The sequence below is a fragment of the Anser cygnoides genome, chromosome 4 (assembly GCF_040182565.1).
Source record: "Anser cygnoides isolate HZ-2024a breed goose chromosome 4, Taihu_goose_T2T_genome, whole genome shotgun sequence".
Classification (NCBI taxonomy): Eukaryota; Metazoa; Chordata; class Aves; order Anseriformes; family Anatidae; genus Anser; species Anser cygnoides.
Genome location: NC_089876.1, coordinates 67,820,572 through 67,842,680, shown reverse-complemented (window position 1 = coordinate 67,842,680; position 22,109 = coordinate 67,820,572). Strand labels below are relative to the sequence as shown.

At 46.6% G+C, this 22,109-nt stretch overlaps 1 protein-coding gene and 1 long non-coding RNA gene across 2 annotated transcripts; one reads left to right on the top strand and one right to left on the bottom strand.

Annotated features, from left to right (window-relative positions):
• Positions 1–9,517: 9,517 nt before the first annotated feature.
• On the bottom strand, positions 9,518–10,864 carry HIPK4 (homeodomain interacting protein kinase 4). Its single transcript, XM_066996573.1, has 2 exons — positions 9,626–10,864; positions 9,518–9,522 (listed from the first exon to the last, which is right to left on the bottom strand). The coding sequence occupies exons 1-2, from the start codon at positions 10,728–10,730 to the stop codon at positions 9,518–9,520; spliced, it is 1,110 nt and encodes a 369-aa protein (XP_066852674.1). The 5' UTR covers positions 10,731–10,864.
• A 7-nt stretch (positions 10,865–10,871) lies between these two features.
• On the top strand, positions 10,872–18,008 carry LOC106046106 (uncharacterized). Its single transcript, XR_001213081.3, has 6 exons — positions 10,872–10,946; positions 11,831–11,919; positions 13,503–13,546; positions 13,662–13,765; positions 13,936–13,956; positions 14,295–18,008. It is a non-coding gene; the product is annotated as an uncharacterized lncRNA (long non-coding RNA).
• Positions 18,009–22,109: the final 4,101 nt, after the last annotated feature.

Here is a 22,109-nt window from a genome sequence, read left to right as displayed (position 1 = left end):
CTTAACAACTCTCGAATAAGTTATCATCATCAGACTAAGAAAAGATAGAAAAGAAAATCCTGAAAAAGAATGAATGGAGACAACTGGGAGCACTGAGGCAATACTATCTCCATTTCAGGACAGTATCAGCTTTTCCAGCAATGTAAACTCAGATTTCACTGTTGCATTCAAATTAACCACATAAATTCAGATTCATTAGGCTCTCTGGTTCAGTGTTTACAAGGCACTTTAAGACTGCATAACCTCCTGTCCTTAGTGGTGATGGGACAGTCTAAAAAGATTAGATTATATTAATCACCCTACCATATGTTTAGTTAGGCAACCACAGAAATCCTTTGAAATAAATGGACAAGGACAGTTGTCTAAAAGGGTTCTGCAAAACTGCAGTCCAGGTATGACATTGGGATGGCTTGTTTAGCCCAGTTCCCTTTAATATCTTTATCAGTGATCTGGACCAGGAAACTGACTTCATCCTCAATAAGCTTGCAGACAACAACAAATTAGGTAGGAGTGTTGATCTGCTTGACAGTAGATCAGAGGGATCTGGATAGGCTGGACTGATGGGCTGAGGCCAACTCTATGAAGTTCAACAAGGCCAAGTAATGTCCTGCAGCTGGGGCACAACAACCCCATGCAGTGCTACAGGCTGGGGGAAGAGTGGCTGGAAAGCTGCCTAATGGGAAAGGACCTGGGAGTACTGGTTGATAGCCAGCTGAATATGAGCCAGCAGTGTGCTCAGGTGGCCAAGAAGGCCAACAGCACCTTGGATTTTACCAGAAATAGAGTGGTCAGCAAGACTAGGCTTTGTACTCCTCATGAGGTCACACCTCAAATACTGTGTTCAGTTTTGGGCCCCTCACTACAGGAAGGACATCAAGGTCCATGTCCAAAGAAAGGCAACAAAGCTGATGAAGGGTCTAGAGAACAAGTCTTATGAGAAGTGGTTGAGGGAATTGGAGTTATTGAGCCTCAGGTAAAGGTGGCTCAGGGGAGACCTTATCAATTTCTACAACTACCTCAAAGGAGGTTGTAGCAGGGTGAGGGTCAGTCTCTTCTCCCAGGCAACAAGTGATAGGATAAGAGGAAACGGCTTCAAGTTGCACCAGGAAAGGGGGGAGGGAAGGGAAGGGGGTAGACTGGGTATTAGGAAAAATTTCTTCACTGGAAGAGTTGTGAAATATTGAAACAGGCTGCCCAGGAAGTTGTTGAGTCAACATCCCTGGAGATATTCAAGAGATGTGTAAATATGGTGCTTAGGGACATGGTTTAGGATTAGACGGCTGTGTTAGGTTAATGGTTGGACCTGATGATCTGAGAGGTCTTTTTGAACTTAAATGATTCTACGATTCTATAGCAAAGTTTGCAGTTATTGCTACTGCAGGTAAGAAAGAAAATGATTCCATTATCAATATACTGGTGTAATGCATTCATCAGAGAATACTTTACTAGAGAAAAAGTCACTTTTTTTTAATGCACTTGTTTGTGTTTTTTTTTTTAAAGTGCAGTAACAACACGTTATCTCACTAGAGTAAAAACAGGCCAACACCTCATTTTCTCAAACTGGAAAGTGAAAGGAAGGGATTTTCTTGCCACTTGCTGATTTTTTTTTTTTTAATGGAACAAAACAAAAACTGTTCTCCAAGTTTCACCAGAGGGAATAGAAAAAGAAAAAAGGGGAAAATCAATTTTGTCTGTGTTCTTGCCCTCTCACCCACATACTAAATAAAGGAAAACTAAGGAAAGACAGGTCTAAATCATTGGGGAAAAGCATCAAAGCCAAAATAAAATATTCTGATTGAATTGAAATGTTGCCATTTCCCCTTCCCTTTCTGGAACACTTAGGAATGAATTTTTGGTGGTGGTGATGTTTTGTGTTTCTTTGTTTGTTTGCTTGCTTGTAGAGAGCAAAAGTGGCAGGAATCTGGAGGGAATGTTCTATCCTTGGTAGCCACAAGCCTGATATGAGCCACGGGGGAACCACAGGTAGAGAAGAGAGAGGAAGCCGTGCACTCAATTTAGCATATGTCACCACACATGCTAATAGGATCTATGGTTTTACACAGGCAGCCCTTCTCTGAGGTACAGTGGATAAGGAAGCATAAGCTGGGAAAGAGCATGAAAGTCCATCTGATGCCTGTGCTGGCTAATTAACTGACAAGCCAGCAGTATGAAGGACATAGTTTATGAACAAGCTGTGTGAGGCAAATACATTCATTATGTTAACAAAGTTAAGGGTGTTCATTTGATAAGAGAGTCTGTTCAAGAACTGTAAATCTCACTGATGATAGTACAGTTTAGTGGGCATCTAGAAAAGCAGTAAACTGCTGTTAAGAAGAGCTTTGCCAGGAATAGGTAAGTGTGGGTTGAAGCAAATCTGTTCTAATGACACACAAAAATGGAACTTTAATTGATGATTCATACTTAACTCATGAAAGCTAATCAAAAGTCCTGTGGGCTAGGGTCCCTGTACCCCCAGTGTACTGAAAGCCCTCTCACAGAAGGTCTCACAAAAGTCTTCCAGTACAAAGAAAGGTGTTACATAAAGATGGAGAATTATTTGTAAGAGATCTGAAAGGGAATTTGATGGAAAGAACTCTTGCATAATTTTGAAATTGGTAATGATATCATGGCCTTTCCCATGGTAAAAGCCTGTGAAATTGGCTTGTTTGTTAAATCTACTCAAGCAGGAGAGGATAAAGTATACTTTCACATGCAAAAACAGTTTTGAATAACAACTTTCACATGCAAAAACAGTTTCAAATAACAAATCTGAATTATTAGGACTCATCAAATAACTTTCCTGGACGTGTGCAAGAGCAGAGAGATGCTAGGTGTCCTGCCCTGCTGCTCCCTTTTCCCTGATCCTCTGCTGCAGTCAGATGCATGTGAAGAACACACATGGTCAGAAAGAAAGGCTCCATGTTGGGCAGAGTTGAGAGGTGCTCTTAGATCTGGCAACATGATGGTGGTACAGCATGAAACAGGATCAGTAGCTTTAATATAATCATAATCCCTACATTTTCCCTTGCAGCATGAGAGTCTGATAATACTCAGTGCTTGCTGAGCTTTCCCGGTTTGGCCACAGAGCATGCAAGGTTTATGTGAATCACTGTCAGAGGGCAAGTATAAATTGTGATAAGTAGCCTATATGTAAAAGCAGTATTTCTGCATCAAGTAATAATGCTGTGTTTCCTGGGAAATGAATGGTTGAAATCCATCCCTTGTCACACAGTAACACACACAATAAATGTAATTTTAAATCCATTATAATGCTGTCAAATACATTAAACAAAAATATACAGTGGATTTATCTACCAGAAGATTTACGGATTTCCTGAGTGGTACATCATTATTGGAACTGTCAATTTGAAAATAAAAATTGTCAAACCATCACTGGAACATAATAAGAGCTGTGACAGAAATACACAATAGCTACCAAGTTTTTTAAAAATAAAACCTTCAAAAAACCCAATCCACACACAATTATCACCTCTGTAGACTGCCAAGGAAGCAGTAAAGTACTGAAGGATACCAAAAAGCGAAGTGCAGTATCCAGCATATTTAACACCAGCACTGCACCGATTACTACATGTAAGCACCACTGAAGAGCAGACTGTTGTGCTTTTAATGATAGAATCCAAAGAGGCTTGCATACAAAAGAGATAAAGTCCCAGACAAAAGATGATCTAAAACTTCCTCGGAAGGGGGAGTGGAGAGGCAGGTGACCTATTCTCCGTAAACACCAGTGATAGGACCCGCGGGAACGGTGTTAAGCTGAGGCAGGGGAAGTTTAGGCTGGACATCAGGAAGAGGTTCTTCACCGAGAGGGCGATTGCACACACTGGAACAGGCTCCCCAGTGAAGTAGTCACTGTACCAAGTCTGTCTGAATTTAAGAAGAGACTGGACTGTGCACTTAGTCACATGGTCTGAACTTTTGGGTAGACCTGTGCGGTGCCAGGAGTTGGACTTGATGATCCTTATGGGTCCCTTCTAACTCAGGATATTCTATGATTCTGTGATGCTATGATCGTTTGTCCTCACATTATTTTGTCTCAGATTTGCACCCCTTGCTGGGCTTCTGACTGGTCAGCCTTAGACTTCTTTTCCTCCTTATTTGAGCTGAGAGAAGGGCAAGAAATAGCTTTGTCACAGTCTGCAAGTAATTATAAAAGAAAAGGTCTCTTTCACATAGCTTTCGGTGAGCTTTTCCTACCTGAAAGCTTGCCAGGCTGATGTGTTCAAATCCCAGGAAGCCAGTTCCATACATTACTTTAACTTCAGAACAGTACAATCCCATTTTTTTCTTCCACATTCTTTACGATTCCTCCACCACATTATTTCCTGCCAGACACAAGCTTATATTGTGATGCTGTCCCACAACCCTAGGACTATTGCTCTCAGATTGTCTAGTAATTTAAGCACACTTTTTCTCGTCTCCCAAATATTGCAGTTTCTCCAGATTTATGAATTGACCCTCCGAGTACATCTGGTAATTAATAGCATGCAGACTCATAGCCAACATAAGTGATTCTATACAATTACTCTGAAATCTGTCAGAAAAACGATATGTACACTCCTGTTGCATTTCTCTAACTCATGTTCTTCACCGTGCCTGGTCATCCTTTGAAGATAGGTGAGGATTTTTGAAGGAACATAGTATCCTTCATTTTGACTTTTTTATTCTTTTTTTTTTTTCTTTGCATCACACAACCTCTCTTTCACAAGTAGTTCACCACCTATCTCATTCACTAGCTAAGTCAGATCCACTTGCAACAAAAGCATGCCTCTCCTTTCTTTCCAGGAGACTGATGCCCCTTACAACCTTTTTTTTTTTTTTTTCCATTACATTTTTAAGATGCTACACCAACAGCTGTTTACAATGAAGTTCTTGTGCTAGAGAACTGTTCCCTTTCAGGGTAGGGTTGGGGTTTCTCTGTGCTGTTACCATCTCAGTGCCTCACTGGGCTTCTCCTTGGATGAGAGTCATTTACTCCATTATTCTTCATGTTAATTGTATGTCAACTCTCAAAATTTCATTGGCCACAGAAGTGAAAGATAACAGAGAAAGCAGACGGTGTTTCTCATACAAAACGAGAGTTTACAGTTTCACACCTAGAAGCATAAAGAGACCTGAAGAGCTGGCTTATTAACAGGTCAGTAGGAGCCATAATAAACTCCAATATCTGATAACTGAAGCAGGACTATATCTCAGATTGAAAGGAACCCTTGATTTATACAGGAAGGGCAGTTAACCATTGAAATGATTTGGCAGGGGCCATGATATCTGTGTCATTTGAAATCTTCATAACAATCTTGTGAGCCCTGAAAGACCTGATAATGCTTAGAGAAGTTACAAGTTTAATGCAGCGTGTGTGTCCTCTTCTCAGGCTTGTAGTCAGAAACAGGCCAGACTGACTGTCGGAATATTTACTGACCTAAAGAATGGATGCTTTACTTGCTGGATAGATAGGGTGGCAACAATTTCTGTTGGGTCAGTATTTCCTCAAGAGTTTGGCAATCTGGATATGAGCGTTTTCCGGGGCAGACATGTTCAGCAGCGGAGTGGGGGATGGTGGCGGGCATGGCTTTTTTAATTTTTTTTAGGGCTTTTTTCCTGCCCCGAGGCCCCTTGAGGCAACCGAGGAAGCCACCATGGCCCGGCAGCCCTCGTGAGGGCGGCTGAGAACGCGCGGGCGGGGCCGGCAGCACCCTCTGCCTGGGCCTACACAGCCGAGCTGTACAAGCAGCAACCCCAGCCATGGTCACCACCAGCTGGCAAACACTCAATAAAGCACTCACCAAAAAGACTGTGGTGACACAGACCGGGTGCCTGCCCAAAGATGCAGCAGTTCAGGCCTCTGGCTGCAGGGAGTGCCTGAGCCAGCCGCTAACATTGGAGGCTGACGGAGATACTGCCTGCGTGAGGTGAAAGCAGGTGGAGCAGCCTGGTGGCAGAGCTCAAGGAGGAGATGGAGAGATTAAGGAGGTTTTTTTAGGGTTCTAATTAGGGTTAGGGTTAGGGTTAACACTTGAGCTGAAATGCTGTGTCTGTGTTTGAGTTGGGGTTGTGCCTTGGTGAGTGTGGGGGTAGTTTTTAAGTCGGTGCAGCAGAAGGCCAGGTTTCAGTGTCCTGTAGTGTGTTTTGACCCATCAGCATAGCCTTTTGGTTTTCAGATAGCTTACTCAAGTGCCTGATTTCTCCTGCGAGTCATGTTACTACACTGAATTGATTTTTTTTTTTTTTTTTGGCGTGTAATCTGTTATGCTCCTAGATTATTTTTGCCTATGTAAAGAAAGGTTTGAGCCCAAGGACCACATGTCCATCTTCTCGCAGAAGGGCAGCCCCAGCAGGATTTCGGGCGCCCGGTAGAAGCGGGTCTGGATGTAGGGCTCCTTGATGAAGCACACCTCGCTGAAGATGCAGGCCGAGCCAAAGTCCACCAGCTTCACGCGGAAAGGGTGACGCGCGTGGTCCACCGGCATGATGTTCTCCGGCTTCAGGTCAGCGTGGATGATGGCGAGCTCCTTCAGCTTGGCCAACGCCACCAGCACCTGCGCCACGATGGTGCGGATGTGCCGCACGGGCAGCGGCGAGAAGTTGTTCTTCTTCTGGAATTCAAAGAGGCTTTGTTCCAGCAGTTCGAAGACCAGGTAGGTGCAGGCACTGTCCTGGAAGGACTCGAGGAAGCGGACGATGTGCGCTGCCTCCGTGTCCACCGCCTGTAGCACCCGCAGCAGCTTCACCTCGTTCCAGGCGCTCTAGCCTTGGTTGCCTTCGTTCCTCAAGATCTTAATGGCAACCATCTCTCCCGTGCTTCTCCGACAGCTCCTGGCCACCTCCCCGAATGTCCCCTTACCCACCATGTCCCCTTACCCACCATGTCCACAATATCATAGAGCTCCACCACAACTGCTCTCTCACTCCTCCTCCTCAAAGAGGAATGGGGAGCAAATATGATGAAAAGGGCTCAAGGGTTGAGATAAGGACAGGGAGATCGCGCAGTAATTATCGTGACGGGCAAAACAGACTCAGCATAGGGAGGTAGTAAGATTTATTGTGTATTACTAACAAGCTAGAGAAGTGAGAAACAAAGGAAAAAAAAAACAAAAGTACCTTCCCCCCCATCCACCCTCTTCCACCTCCTCCCCCCAAGTGGCACAGGGGAACGGGGGAATGGGGGTTATGGTCAGTCTATAGTGCTTCTTCGCTGCTGCTCCTTCTCGGTCACTCTCGTCCCCTGTGCTGTGGGGTCCCTCCCACGGGATGCAGTCCTTGCTGAACTGATCCGGTGTGGGCTTCCCACAGGCAGCAGCTCTTCAAGAACTGCTCCAGATATGGGTCCGTACCACGGGGTCCATCCCTCAGAAGCAAACTGCTCCAACCTGGATCCCCCACAGGCAGCAGCTCCTGCCAGGTCACCTGCTCCTGCGTGGTCTCCTCTCCACGGGCTACAGGTCCGGCTCGGAATCTGCTCCGGCAGGGGTCTTCCACAAGCCACAGCCTCCGTCGGTGCAGGTCCACCTGCTCCACCGTGGTCTCCTCCACGGGCTGCAGGGTGGAAACCCGCTCCATCGTGGTACTCCATGGGCTGCAGGGGGACAGCCTGCTTCACCATGGTCCTCACCACAGGCCGCAGGGGACTTCTGCTCTGGCACCTGGAGCATCTCTCCCCCTCCTTCTTCACTGACCTTGGCACCTGCAAGGCTGTTCCTCACTCCTCTCACTCTCCCAGCTGCTGTGTGGCGCAGCATTTTTTTCCCTGTCTTAAATATGCTCTCACAGAGGCACAAAACAACATCACTTATTGGCTCAGCTCTGGCCAGCAGTGGGGCCCTTACCTAACATGGGGCAGCTTCTGGATTCTTCTCACAGAAGCCACTCCTGTGGCCCCTTGCTACCAAAACCTTGCCATGTAAACCCAATACATTTAGGAAGCTCAACTTCAAAATCTATTCCTTCCTGTGACTAAGTACGATCTGTTGTCCTTAGAAATCTAGAGAATCCAGACAGAGTTGCTGCTGGAAATAGCAATCAGGGACAAGGCCTTTTCAGCCTTTCTAGGCATCTGGGTGCAAATCTAACAATTATTTCGAGATAGAACTGGGGGGGACATATGGGGGGGGGGACACACTGGGGGGGGGGGGGGAGGGGGGGGTGTCACACCAAGGGGGACACACTGTGCAGGGACAGCTGTGGCCAGTGTTCAAGTGGGACTGGTGCTCTCCGTACAGCATGGACATCGGCGATGCGGGGTGCTGGGAGCGGCTGTGCAGCTCCTGCTGTGAGGTGAGGAGGAGCAGACCCCAGCCGATCCCAGCACTATGCTTTGGGTGTTCTGGGGGGTACAGAGCACTTTTTGTAGACTTTTTGTTGAAATTAGAGGTGGGTGCCATACCTCTGGGTAGCACCTGCATCCTTCGTGCCACCCTGTGTGGTGTAAGCAAGCATCGGTCCCGGGACACCCCGCGATCCTGGGACACCCTGCGGTCCCAAATCCATCTTGCACCCATCAAGGAGACTCAAAATGTTCATTCAACAGCAAACGCTTTATTGGGGAGCACTGCAATGGCCAGTGCCCACAAGGGTGGTACGCCCACTCCCCCCAGCAGCACCTGGTGATGAGCGGAGCAGAGGGGTTGTGTGGAGGTGAGGAATAGGAAGGCCCGGGATGCTCAGAGGCGGGCGCAGGGTCTCTTGTCTCTCACTGGCAGCTCAGTGGCACTGCAGGTTGTGGGGGGCCTGGAGGACCTGCGAGTCCTGGTCCGATGAGCCGTGCTCAGGGCCGGTGATGGGATGGGGGTGTCAGGGCTGTTCCGTCTCATCAGGGCTCGCTGCAGGTGAGAAAAGCACCGGGGCGTGAGCAGCACGCTGGGGGGGGCCTGGGGGACATGTCACAGCCCGTGCTGTGGGTCTCTGTGTGGAGCTGGGGACCCAGGGATAGGGAGAACCCATGATATGGGGAGCATATGGGGACATGCAATGGCAGGGACCCCAAAATGCGTGATGTGGGGAGCACATGGGGACATGGGGCTGATGGGGACATGGAATGGCAGGGACCCCAGTACCCATGATGTGGGCCTGATGGGGACATGGAGAACCTGGGGCCCTGAGGAACCCGCAACACTCATGATATGGGATTCAGGGAGCGTCAGGGACCTGCAGCACCCATGACATGGAGCAGTGGGGGATATGGAGCACCAGGGGACATGGAGCACCAGGCACCTGGAGCACCCAGGCACCTGAAACCCCCGGGGGACCCCAAGCACCCTGGACTCTGTGCCAGCCCCCTGCCCCACAGTGGTACCTTGGCATGGGGCGAGGCGGACGCTCCCCCGTGCATGTTCTGCTCCTAGCTGCCACCTGGCCACGCCACCAGGAGGAGACCGTGGCCCCAACACAATCAGGTTACCCGAAACTGTGTTCCTCTTGCGGCGCTGTGGGTGCTGCGCTGCCCGGTGCCAGCTCCCATAGTGGCAGGGGATGGGGTGGCAGGCGCCGTGCTGGCTCTCCTCGCCTAGGCTGAGGTTGTCCATCTGGGTGGTGGCTCTCTTCACACTGCAATAGCCATGCTCTTCTGGTGGGAATGCGATGCCTTCTTCCACAGTCGGAGTGGCAGCGGCACCAGCAGCATCCTCGCGGGACGCCTGGGTGGCCTGCTGGCACAGCTGGTAGTACTGGGTGGCCTGGAAGCTGGACTCGAGCTGCCGCATGGAGATGAACGGGTGCTTGAGGGCGGTGCTGGGCGCGATCCTCTCGTGCGAGTCCCAGGTGAGCATCCTCTGCACCAGCTCCACCATCCCGTGCAGGTCGCAGCGTTCGGCCAGCACCTCCTGCCTGGCGCCAAGCAGCGGCTGCACGTTGACTGCCACCATCTGCTCCAGCGAGGAGAGGATGTATCTCCTCCGCTCCACCGTCACCTTTGCCCCAACCACCATCACCTCCGGCTTCAGCTGCCAAGCTCCAGCCGGATCCGGCGCCCGCCGGAAGAAGCGCTGAGCTTTGCGGGCAGTGCACAGCAGCCTCCCTGGAGGCAAACCCTGCGTCTTGCAGATGTAGCGGACCTGCTCGTCCTCATTTCTGCCTGGATAGAGCGGCCTGCCCAGGTGGAGCTCGGCCACCACACAGCCCAAGGACCACATGTCCATCTTCTCGCAGAAGGGCAGCCCCAGCAGGATTTCGGGCGCCCGGTAGAAGCGGGTCTGGATGTAGGGCTCCTTGATGAAGCACACCTCGCTGAAGATGCAGGCCGAGCCAAAGTCCACCAGCTTCACGTGGAAAGGGTGACGCGCGTGGTCCACCAGCATGATGTTCTCCGGCTTCAGGTCACCGTGGATGATGGCGAGCTCCTTCAGCTTGGCCAACGCCACCAGCACCTGCGCCACGATGGTGCGGATGTGCCGCACGGGCAGCGGCGAGAAGTTGTTCTTCTTCTGGAATTCAAAGAGGCTTTGTTCCAGCAGTTCGAAGACCAGGTAGGTGCAGGCACTGTCCTGGAAGGACTCGAGGAAGCGGACGATGTGTGCTGCCTCCGTGTCCACTGCCTGTAGCGCCCGCAGCAGCTTCACCTCGTTCCAGGCGCTCTGGCCTTGGTTGCCTTTGTTCCTCAAGATCTTAATGGCAACCATCTCTCCCGTGCTCCTCCGACAGCTCCTGGCCACCTCCCCGAAGGTCCCCTTACCCACCATGTCCACAATATCGTAAAGCTCGCCACCCGCCACCAACGTCATTATGGCTGGGGAGGGGACGAGGTTGGACAGGGACGGACAGGATCGTCCCCACGATGCTCCCCCAGGGACCCAATTCTGGGCCGTGGTTCTGTCACTGTTGCACCGGGGCAATGGCCGTTCCCATGGCCACCCCCCCCCCCCCCCCGCCCTCCAGCTCTCCCCATGGATATGCTCAGGACCAGTTCTCACACTGACCTTTATTCCAGCAGCACCAAGGTTTGGGGAACGAAAGCAGATAATTTTCTTATTTACCTTATGACATACTACAGAACTCCTCCATACTTGTTCAGCCACAGGAGGATTCCAGTGTGCCCGAGAGAGCACTAGAGAGCCCTGCGAGGCCTCCAGAGGCCACTAGATTCCAGGAAGTGTCCTTATTTTGCTTCTAGTGTTCAATAGCAGGCTCGTAGGGCATCCTAGAGTGCCCTGGGAGGCCTCTAGGGCATCTTAGAGGACAATGGGCATCACTGGCAGGCTTTCTGGGGCAGCTAGAGGGTACTGGGTGGCCCTGATGGACCTGCGGAGGATCTAGAGTGCAGCAGAGGACCACAGGAGGCCTGCAGTGTGCCCAAGAGTGCACTAGAGAGCCCTGCGAGGCTTCCAGAGGCCATTAGATTCCTGGAAGAGTCCTAATTTTGCCTCTAGGGTGCAAGAGGAGGCTTGTAGGGAACTCTAGCGTGCCCTGGGAGACCTCTAGGGCATCCAAGAGGACACAGGGTGTCACTGGGAGGCTTTCCAGGGGAGCTAGAGGGCACTGGGTAGCCCTGGTAGACCTGCAGAGGATCTAGAGTGCAACAGAGAACCACAGGAAGCCAATTTCTCCCATCAAAAAGTGCTCCCAACGGAAGCATCTGCCTTGGGGTCAGGTGAGCGGCTGAGGTAAAGGAGCGGAGGAGAGTAACTGTCCTTGGAGTGCTGTGGCTTTTGCTGCTGCGGTTGCTTTCTCTTTTGTTTAGCAGGTGCCACAGGCAAGGTGGGCTGTGATAGTCTAGAACAGGAGCAAGGCAGGTCACTTGAATGCTGCACGGTTCCTGAGGAGGTGTTGTAGAGGAAAAAGGTTGTCTGCAATTGCAGTTCCTTATGGCAGTCATATTCCGTAGGTGAGGAGGTGCCTGAAGTGCCATCCCGTGCAGCCTGAGCATGCCTCGTTGAGGATGAAGCCTGCTTTCCAGCGGTCACCAAAGCCAAGGTCGAGCTGAAATGCTGTGTCTGTGTTTGAGTTGGGGTTGTGCCTTGGTGAGTGTGGGAGTAGTTTTTAAGTCGGTGCAGCAGAAGGCCAGGTTTCAGTGTCCTGTAGTGTGTTTTGACCCATCAGCATAGCCTTTTGGTTTTCAGATCGCCTACTCAAGTGCCTGATTTCTCCTGCGAGTCATGTTACTACGCTGAATTGATTTTTTTTGGCGTGTAATCTGTTATGCTCCTAGATTATTTTTGCCTATGTATAGAAAGGCTTGAGCTAATTTCAGCTGAAATAGTTTCAGTTACTTGCTTGGTCATATTGTTCTTTCAATATTCAAAGCTGAAGCAAAAGCACAGGAATTGTTGCTTCTAGAAACAGCCCAGTTCTCGTCTGCACTCTGCACACTGTTGAGCTAAGCCAGATAAAATAATTATAATAAATAAATAAATAAATAAATAAACACATAGAGCTGCTACTCCTCCTGCTGTCTTTCTCCCTTCTTGTGCTTCACCCCTCCCCTTTCCCAGGTGACTGGGGTGGGTGTCAGGTGGGGCCTGATGGTATATGAGCCACAGGCATCCCACCAGAGAGCTTTTTCTGCCTGAGCTGCTCTTTGGGGTAAGTACTTTGTTTTTCCTTCAGTCAGTTGCAGGGTTCTTTAGGTGGATCAGAGCCTATGGACTGATGCGTTTCCAAGTTGAGAGAGGTAAGCACATCTTTTTGAGGTAACAACTAGTAGGATCTTTTAGAGTAAAGCAATCTATATAGTAGTAGGTGCCTTTATTGCATGCAGCTCTTCTTCAGGTGAGTAATTCTTATAGCATGTTTACAGATAGGATGACAATGTTACTTTGCGTGTTTGCTTTGTGGTTCTAGGTCTCTTCTGATTTTTGCAGAATTACAGGGCTTACTGTGAACGTGACCTTATGTCTTAATCTGTACGTCAGATATTATCAAATTTACAACCTAGGTGGTAAAGTGAGGGAGTAGGGTTTAGGGGAAAAGAATATATCCTCCAAGTTCCCTGTGCCAGAATGTACCTGAAAACAGCAGCAGTAGGCACATAAGGTGTAGTCTTTTTCAGGGTTAGGGGCAGTTTGCTATATTTTTGGAGTTTTTTCCTGCTGTTTTGCTGGCTGTAGAGTCTTTAGACCTTGTAGCCTTCTAGATTTTAAGTGTTTAGAATTCACTTAATAGAGGGATGTTTAGCAGAAGTTCCTGGTCAACTTATTTTTGGGACATGGTGGGGTATGCTTCTGTTTTTGTGTTATATTTTAATCTCTAGATATATCAAGCCATTTGTGTAACACTCCAGAGGATTCACAAAGAGTTTTAGTACGCACCACAAGGGGCTTGACCACATAGGTGCAGTATTACCAAGAGACTGAGCAGGGTCACCCTTTTTAGCTGTAAAGGATAAGTCCGTGATTACCCCTGATGGGGCTGCTGTGCATTCATGGTCTGTTGGCATTTGTGGACCTGAGTTTTGTTTTTTTTTTTTTTTCTGGCTCTGGTCTTTGTGCTGGAGTCCTGTGCAAGGAGCTGTACTGTTTGTGTGTCCTGACTGTCTCTGTTTGTTTCTTGTGGCCTAGGTCATAGGCACAGACTAAGCTGGAAGCTTGAACGAGGCACGAGGGTGAGTGGATGGCACTGTGGGCCGTGAGTTGGTCGGTTGCTTTTGTTAGTCTGTTTTGCCTGGTGGGCAGGCTTGGTAAGCACCTTGCGACAGCAGTGTGCATCTCCTGCCACAGTCCTGTGTCATGCCAGACATCAATGGTTCCGGTTCCTGAAATACTGGAGAAGCCTCAAAGTGCAAGAGGAGCAGGGAGCATGATGCATCTCTTTGGGACATTAGGTGAGTGAAGCGGTGGTACTGTGTTGGGGGACATGGGCCTGGGGCTTGGCTTTTGGAGTAGGGGAGGAAAGAAGAGGAGTGGGAATAGACTGTTTTGTGGATTATCACGTTTACTGTTCTTTCTCCTTGATCTAACCACTGTGACCTTGGCTTGGCATGGCGAATGGAAGCACTAAACCTCGATCGGGAAGGTGAGTGGAGAGAAGTTGAAAAATGAGTGTGGTTTTTGGTTTGGTAGTCTATCGATCCACCTCTGGGTGACTCCTCTTTTCAGGGGATGAAGAAAAAACTGTCAACATCCTAGTAGGCCTCCATGGGTTCACGCTGAGGATGGATTCTGACCCCTGAGAATCAAGTCAAGGGGCAAATACTGTGTGTGGTGGGGGAGGCAGAGAGTTGTCTACCGGTGGTCTATCTGACTTAAGTAGCAGAACAGGTCAGTTGACTACTGTTTTACTTCTGAGGAGGGTGTTGCAATGGAAGAAGTTTGGCTGGTGTGCTGGTGCCTGATGACGATTTGTTTCTGCAGGTGAAGAGGAGCCTTGTGCCTGAAACAATGTCCTGCCTGTTCTTTGTGTTCCTTGTTGAGGATGGAATCTGCCTCCCAGCATTCCCAAGGGGGCAAATGCTATGTTTGGGTTGGGGTTGTGAATGGACACACAGGGCAAGGATATGTGCTTTTAAGTCATTGCAGTGGATGGGGCCTTTCAGGATTGGTCACAGTCAGGCAGAGAGAGGGTGTGTGTGGGGGGGCCTGCCAGGTACACCGTGAGCATGCACCATGCAGGGCGGTTCCAGTTTGAAAAGCGAGAAAGTGCAGAGTCCTATTGTGTGTGGGGTTGCATAAAGACTCCCAAAGGAAGTTCAGATGTACCCAAAGGCTTCCGTTGGGAGCACTTTTTTTGTTGGGAGAAACTGGTGATGTTAGTGTTTTTTAGGGTCCCTTATCAGGGAGTGTGAGCAGGAATTAGGCCTGGTGGAGTCACTCCTGCCGTTCCTGAGAGAAAGGCACCAGGGACACACACCTGAAATAGTGGTGGGCCCCCTGCCCTGTTGCTTGTCAGTCAGAGGGATTGGACCTGGGAGATGAAGAAGAATGGAAGCAGGTCCTGGCTCAGCATTGCAGGTGAGCCCCCTCCCTACCTGCCTCTCCTCCCCAGGTGCCCTTATGCAGTAGGTTTGAGGCCATGGAGCTCAAGGGACAGGGTGGTGAGGATGTGGGGAAAAGTCCACCCAGGAGGCTGTCTGGGGCAAGGAAGTCGACTCCACACCTCAAGAGTTCCTCCACCAAGAAGAAAAGAAGGGTAATGGTCATAGGCGACTGCCTTCTGAGGGGAACAGAGGGCCCCATATGCCATCCAGACCCTACCCGTAGGAAAGTCTGCCGCCTTCCTGGGGCCCAGGTCAGTGACAACACCAGGAAAAATCCTGGCCTTGTTTGTCTGTCTGATTGTTACCCCTTAGTGATAATTTGGGCTGACAGAAATGAAACAACTGAGAGAAGCCTGAAGGCTACCACAGGGGACTTCAGGGGACTGGGGCAGTTACTAGACAGTGTGTGTATGTGCAGGTGGTGTTTTCCTCTATCCCTTCAGTGGTGGGGAGGGATAATTGAGCAGATGTGGAAAGCCCAGCTGATCAATACATGGCTGAGAGACTGGTGTTTTCACAGGATTTTTTTTTTGATCATGGGGAGGTTTACTTGGCACCTGACCTGATGGCTGCTGATGGGTCCCACCTGTACCAAGGAGGGAGATGTACTCCAGTCCAGGAATTGACAGGGCTCATTGAGAGGGCTTTAAACTAGGTATGAAGAGGGACGGGGGGAAATAAGACTTGATAGAGATGAGTCGCGCCATTGCCCTCACCCTCAACCCTGGGATTGCTCCCGCAGGCTCAAGTGCATCTACACCAATGCACGCAGCATGGGCAACAAACAGGAGGAGCTGGAAGCCATTGTGCAGCAGGCAAACTGTGACCTAGTTGCCATTACTGAAACGTGGTGGGACCACACTGACTCAAGTGCTGCAATGGATGGCTACAAGCTCTTCAGAAGGGACAGGCATATAAGGAGGGGTGGTGGCATGGCTCTCTACATCATACTGCTTAGGATCATGGTTTAGTGGGTGACATTGGTAGTGGGGTGATTGTTGGACCAGATAATCCTGAAGGTCTTTTTCAACCTGAATGATTCCATGATTCCAACTCCGGAATGTAACGAAGTTGAATGATATTCTCTCCACTGAATTCCCTGCCTTGAGGATCAGGAGTTTTGAAGCCATCCACACTGGCTTTAATGAGACCTAGTGAGAAGTTTAAAGGTGTGTGAAACAAAATAAAGTGAAGTTACTACAGCTTAGCGATTGCACTGTGGTTTAGATTAATGCATTCTGGATAGCATTTGCTGGTGGTAAAGGATGCTGCTATAGTCAGCTCCTGTAGGTCAGCTGATGCATGATATATCATTAAGGTGTGTTAAGTTGTGCATCTTCATGCTAAGCTTTTCCCAGCTCTTGGTGTATCCTAGAGTAGGATCATTTTCATATTATTAGTCTGCAACAGTATACCTTTTGATTGTAACTTTCTTTAGCTTTGTAAAACTTTACTTGGTTTCTTAATATTATTAATAACCTCCTTAAGTTATGGTGCTCTATAGACTGCTTTGAGCTGATGCCCAGAATGTCCTTGGCTGGACAGATTATTTGCTGTTGCTGGACCTGTATCCCAGACATACAATCCAGTGTATTGAACACTGTTACCTGTACAATATTATTTATTAACTTTGCTTTACAGATGGTAAATTGAAGTGATGAAGTGGTAGTGAGTGGGACTTTCATGAACCCAGCATACTTACTCTTGCTTCAAAAAGGAAAACTTCAGTAGCTCTGGTAATTGAATCAAACTCTCTCAAGCAGAAACACCACTGAAGCCATAGGAGCACCCTTGCTTTTGTCACTTCTTTTGCACGGGAAAACCCAAAAGCCGAAGCGCTTTTTGTAATACCAACATAATGTGGCTTTATTTGCACATTGTTGTCCTATCACTTTTGAAATCCTGGCAGACAGTGATAGGCATCCTGCTTTGGCTGTGTACATCTGGTCACCCTCGAATGGAGCCAGTGATGCTAATTAATTCTAGCAGTACACAACGCCTTGTTCTGTTCTGTCATAATTCACTGAAGGCGGTGAAAGCTATACCCCTCTCTGTGAGGTTTCAAGCAAGCACGTGACTGGAATACTACTTCATGTGTATTCCACATTCTTCTTTAGCCTTGATTTACCTCAAATAAAAGTTCAATTCAGACGAAAAGTTCAAGCAGATGAATTTAGCCTGCTGAATAGGCCTTTAACTACAAGAAAAGATTACTATTTAATGAAAACAACATGAATTTTGTTTGTTACATTTTAACTAAAAATAGTTTATTTAAACTGAAAAATAAATAACATAACCTAAAAATAAGTAAACCAACCAAAAATAAATAAAATACTGTCTTCACTCTCTTCACCTTCTACCCCTCTGTACCAAAACCAAAAAAAAATTAAAAAAAAAAAATCAGAGGCAAATACCTTTCAGTTCCCATGAGGTTTAAATGGCTAATAGCCTTAAGTGCCTTTGAAAATAACTGGATTAATGGCAATGCTGTTTTAATAAGAGTGGCAACAAATACCTCACACCAGCAGAAATAGAGAGTCTTGGGTTAAAGTGATATATTCAGCACAGATATCATTTAGCTTCTTCCAAAACTGGATTCATTTTCATACCAGATTGTTGCATAACATGCTTTTAAAAGAAAAGCACACCTATTGGACTCCAAAGCTGGATGGAAAGACATTGCTAAGCGAAAACGTTATTTCAATGACAACAACAATCTACCAGAATATTTGGGGGTGGGAGGGCAACAGATGACAGGGAGGACTGGTTAAACACACCCACGTTAATTTGTGTGCACACCAGATCATGTTATTAAAGTCAATTAACTGGCTTTTTAATTTTTCCTGTTGGATATCACCAAATATTGTGGTGGCAGCAGCAAGAGAAGGGTGACTAATAACTCAACAGTAATTTCCCTAGTGCCTGTAAATAACAAACATTGTTAGCAAATGAGTGATGGAGGTCAATGGGCCATACAGCCATTAGATGGTTTAATGATATGCTGCAGGTTATCTCAGGGCACAGTGCACTAACGACATTCTCAGCCTTCCCTGCAGGAAATAACCTCTGCAACCTGAGATAAGCAGTCACACTGCGCAATACAATATAATAGAAAATGACCCCAATGAGAAATTTCTCTTCTGTTTGACATTTAATGTTCTAGCATCCATCAAAATCTGTCCTGAAAAGAGTGCTGTCCTTCTTAAATCTGTTTTTGTTAATTGAGAAGCTCGTAAAGGGCAGAAACCAAATGTCCTCAGACTTGTGGCTTATGGGTAAAGAGGTAATCAAGTCAGTTGGAGAAGAATGCCTAGCATGTAGCATTTTGTTTTGCTTTTCTGGCAGTTGCTTGGTCCTTGAAAAGACATAGTCCAAGGAGAAGTATAAACAGTATGGTCTGTTTTGTGCTGTAGGATATACTGAAAAATCATAGCAGACCCTGCAGTCTTGAATATTTTGACTTTATGAAATCTGTTGGGTCACTTCTCAATGGTACATTTTTGGAGTAAGATGGTAATCCAAGTTACCATGGATTTGGGACCAGCATGTTAGGTTGGTGTAAAATGGCAAATTAACTTCAGTGCTACCACACAGTTGAAGGGAACCTAGTAGCAGGTGCCAGGTAATCAGCCATGGTGCGGAAAGAGTGATTTCTCTGGATCTGACTGTAGCTTCAGAAACACCATACTGTGTACATAGACCCTGTTTTGCTTAAACCAGAAGACCATATACAGCATTCACTCTTTGTTGCCCCTTCTGTGTCAGTACAGAAAGGTGGCAGATCATCCTCTTGATTTCTGTGGATAGGAGAAGGTAAAACTAGAGGTGCAAGACTATATGAAACGAAGACCTGAATAACGCTGTGGCAAAAAAAAAAAAAAAGAGACAAGCAGTCCCAGACTTGGAGTTTCTCAGAAGAGAAGCTAAAGATGAAACAGAAATGACTCACTTGAATTCCTTCATCACAAGGACATTTAAGAAGAGGCAATATATCTACTGTTTGATTAGAGTAAGTTAAATATTTAAATATTTCATAAGGTAATTTTTATTCAGTGTTAACAATATTGTAATTTAAAAGGAAAAAATGCATTAGAAAAGAGGGTCTGAGAAAACAAACAAAATGGAGTGGAGACTGAGGAGCCACTGCATTAGTTACAGGAATTCCCTTTCTCTAGCAATGGGAAGGCTAGCTAGCAAGGTCATGTGCTGGAAGCCATTTACTTCATATGATCCGTATAGCCTGTTACTCTATTCCTTTTTAATCTGGTGATCAGTTAATGTATGACTGCTGTGGTTTGCCTTCTTACCTTTTGTTGCTGCCTGACCACCCAGAAGTAGTAGACGTATGCAGCAAGGACACTTACTTAATAAGCTGAAGACTCTGTAATCACACTAAATTTCCAATGTCTTAATGTGAGACTAAAACTGTAAACTCAGTATTACAGTTGTATCAAAGTCTTAAAACTGAAGAAGCAATGTTTTCATGATGAAATACCATCTTTGTGCCCTGTTCAGTGTCTATACATATTTTGAAAAATTCATTAGATCAGGTTACTGGAAAAGTCAGATAATAAATTAGAAGTGGATACATTAGTTAGAAATATTTTTTCTCTCACACCTATATTCTGTACACAGTCTTTTCACTTGTCCATCCATCCCAGCCTCCTAGCAGGTGCTTTGCACAATAGTTCCCCCTGGTACATCCACCCTGAAGTAGCACCTGAGAAATAATAGTTAAAGTTGCAACATAGATCATCCATTTTTGATAAATGTTATGTTAGAACACTGCTGGGAAAGTCCATGTGCAATTTACCTGACTTTCTGAGAGGAGGAATGCAGAAAGGAATATGAACACCCAACATTTTGTACACATAGTGAGACAAGTAAAAAGAGGACAAAAACTGAAGTGAAATTTAATATATGCTATGGATCAGACTTGTTCACTTATCAGGCTACTTGGTGAGTGAGATTTCCAAAGGGCTCAACACTCAGCAGCTCCCATTTGGAATAATTGGGCCACTTTACTTCCAATGTCAGGTAACACAATTCAGTACTTACTGAAGATCTTACTTGACTTTGATCTTAAATTTTCAAAAGTTTCCTGATGACCACAAGGCACACCTAGCTTTCTTTTTTTTTTAATAGTACCATGGATTAACAGACCAGCCCAACCTGGGTGCCACTGCATTGATTTTTTTTTTTCTCCTGTAGCTTTGAAGGCCTTCCCAGTCCCTTACTTGGGCAAAAGTAGTAGTCATTCCAGAAACAAGATTATACATCCTCTTGTTGATAACTAAATTGCTCTTGTTGACTTAATTTTAAAGAAGCCATCATGAAAGTCACAGGTTCTTGGTCTTGCAGGATTAATCTGATTAATCCAATTACTTGGAAAACACCTGGGAGCAGATGAGAATGTGACTTCCAGAATAAAACATTCATCATATTTATAAGTGTCTCTCTCTTGCAAGTGAGATTTCATTCCTTTATAGTGCTCATTCTCACTAAAAATAATAACAGCCAGCAAATATTACTTCTCAAGAAAACATCAACGTACTGCAAGGGGGTTGCCAGCAAGCAAAAGAAAGGCTTAATGCCAAATAGCCAGCAAGGATTAGACTATCTATCTCGCACAAAAAGGAGAAATTCTGTGTCAGAGCATGAGCTGGGGAAGGGGATGAGAAACAGAAGTTCATGTCCTCAGCACCCTACAGTGGCTCCAGGAAAGAGAGGGGGAGTGACAGGGAGTAGAACTCACTGGGGCAGATTTTGACAGATGGGGGTAAGCCAGCCTCTGCGCAGCACCGCCAGCCAAAACACCTAGATCTCAGATCCAGGAACAGCCTGTTGCAACACCCTTTTCTCCAGGGTGATAATGCACAGATACACCAAGCTCCTAGTCTCTCCCCTCACCCACCTTTTCTTTGAGTTGCTGTTTTTCAGTGTATCTAACAGAAATCAGTGTCTCTCAGTGGCTTCCAGAGCCATGCCAGAACTCTGCAGCATGGGACCATACCCATCCCAGTACTGCTCATTTAACACAGCTGGGGAGTCAGGGGACCTGGCACACATTTGAGCTGGGGCTGGTATATACCACCTCAAACTGGAGTAAGCTCTTGGAGTGCAAGTGAATACTTCTTGTTTTAAAATGCTTTCCACAGCCTTAATAGTGTAGATCAGTTTATAAAGTCCAGATCCTGGACCTCACAGTGATACCCAGCTCCTACAACTGAAAGGACAACAAAAGCCTTAGGTAGAGGCTTGACAAAATCCCTCAAGCTTATCCCCACTATATTTTCAACCTACTGTGCTGAGATCTGTCTTATCTACAGCCCCTAGTTTATTCTATTTTATTACTGCTAAGTACCTGTTTTTAAATGCTATAAGATCCATCTCTTTTCCTCCTCTCTTCCTCATTAGCTAGATGAGGCACAGAGTGAAAGGCTTCCTTCAGAAAAGCAAATTCAAATGATGTTTCCTGATTTTTCACACTTTACAGTACATACAGCAAAACCTATTGAAACAACCATGGTTTACCAAGAACAGATGCAAGATGTTTTTGTTTCCTGAATACTATGACAGCTGTCACTGCAAATGTAGAGGAGGACAACATGATATGGATGACAGATGTATGAGACAGTAAACAAGGTAGTGCCAATTGCAGACGGTCCTTCTAATTTGGGTAGAACTTGCGACAGTAATTTAATGTCCTGATCTGGAACCCGTTCAGGTTTTTTTTTTTTTCTCAAAGCCTTCTAAACTGCAATACTTAATTATCTGGGATTTTACATTTTGGGGGAGGAAGAGTAGGAGAAATGGCCTTAAATGGGAGTTATTCTCTTTTAAAACCCCTCTTACTCTACAGCAATCGATCACATAATTATGTATAATACATTCTGGTGCAATTCAACCTTTGGCCTATACTACACGGGGGAAATTAACCGGTAGAGCTATTCCATAATAACTTCCATTATAGCTGTTTTGGTGCAATTTAACTATTCTGGAATAACTCCCTAGTGTGGACATTCAGTTCCAGAATAAAAGTGATTTTATTCCAGAATAGTTACTCTTCTTCCAAAGGGGAATAATCACTCCAGAATAAAATCACTTTTATTTCAGAATCATATATGCGGGGAGTTGTTAGGGTATAGCTCCCCCACAGTTATTCTAGTGCCAATTAATTTTCTCGTGTACA

Coding starts and splice junctions, on each gene's coding strand:
- HIPK4 (XM_066996573.1), bottom strand. CDS start 10,730: ATGACGTTGGTGGCGGGTGGCGAGCTTTACGATATTGTGGACATGGTG.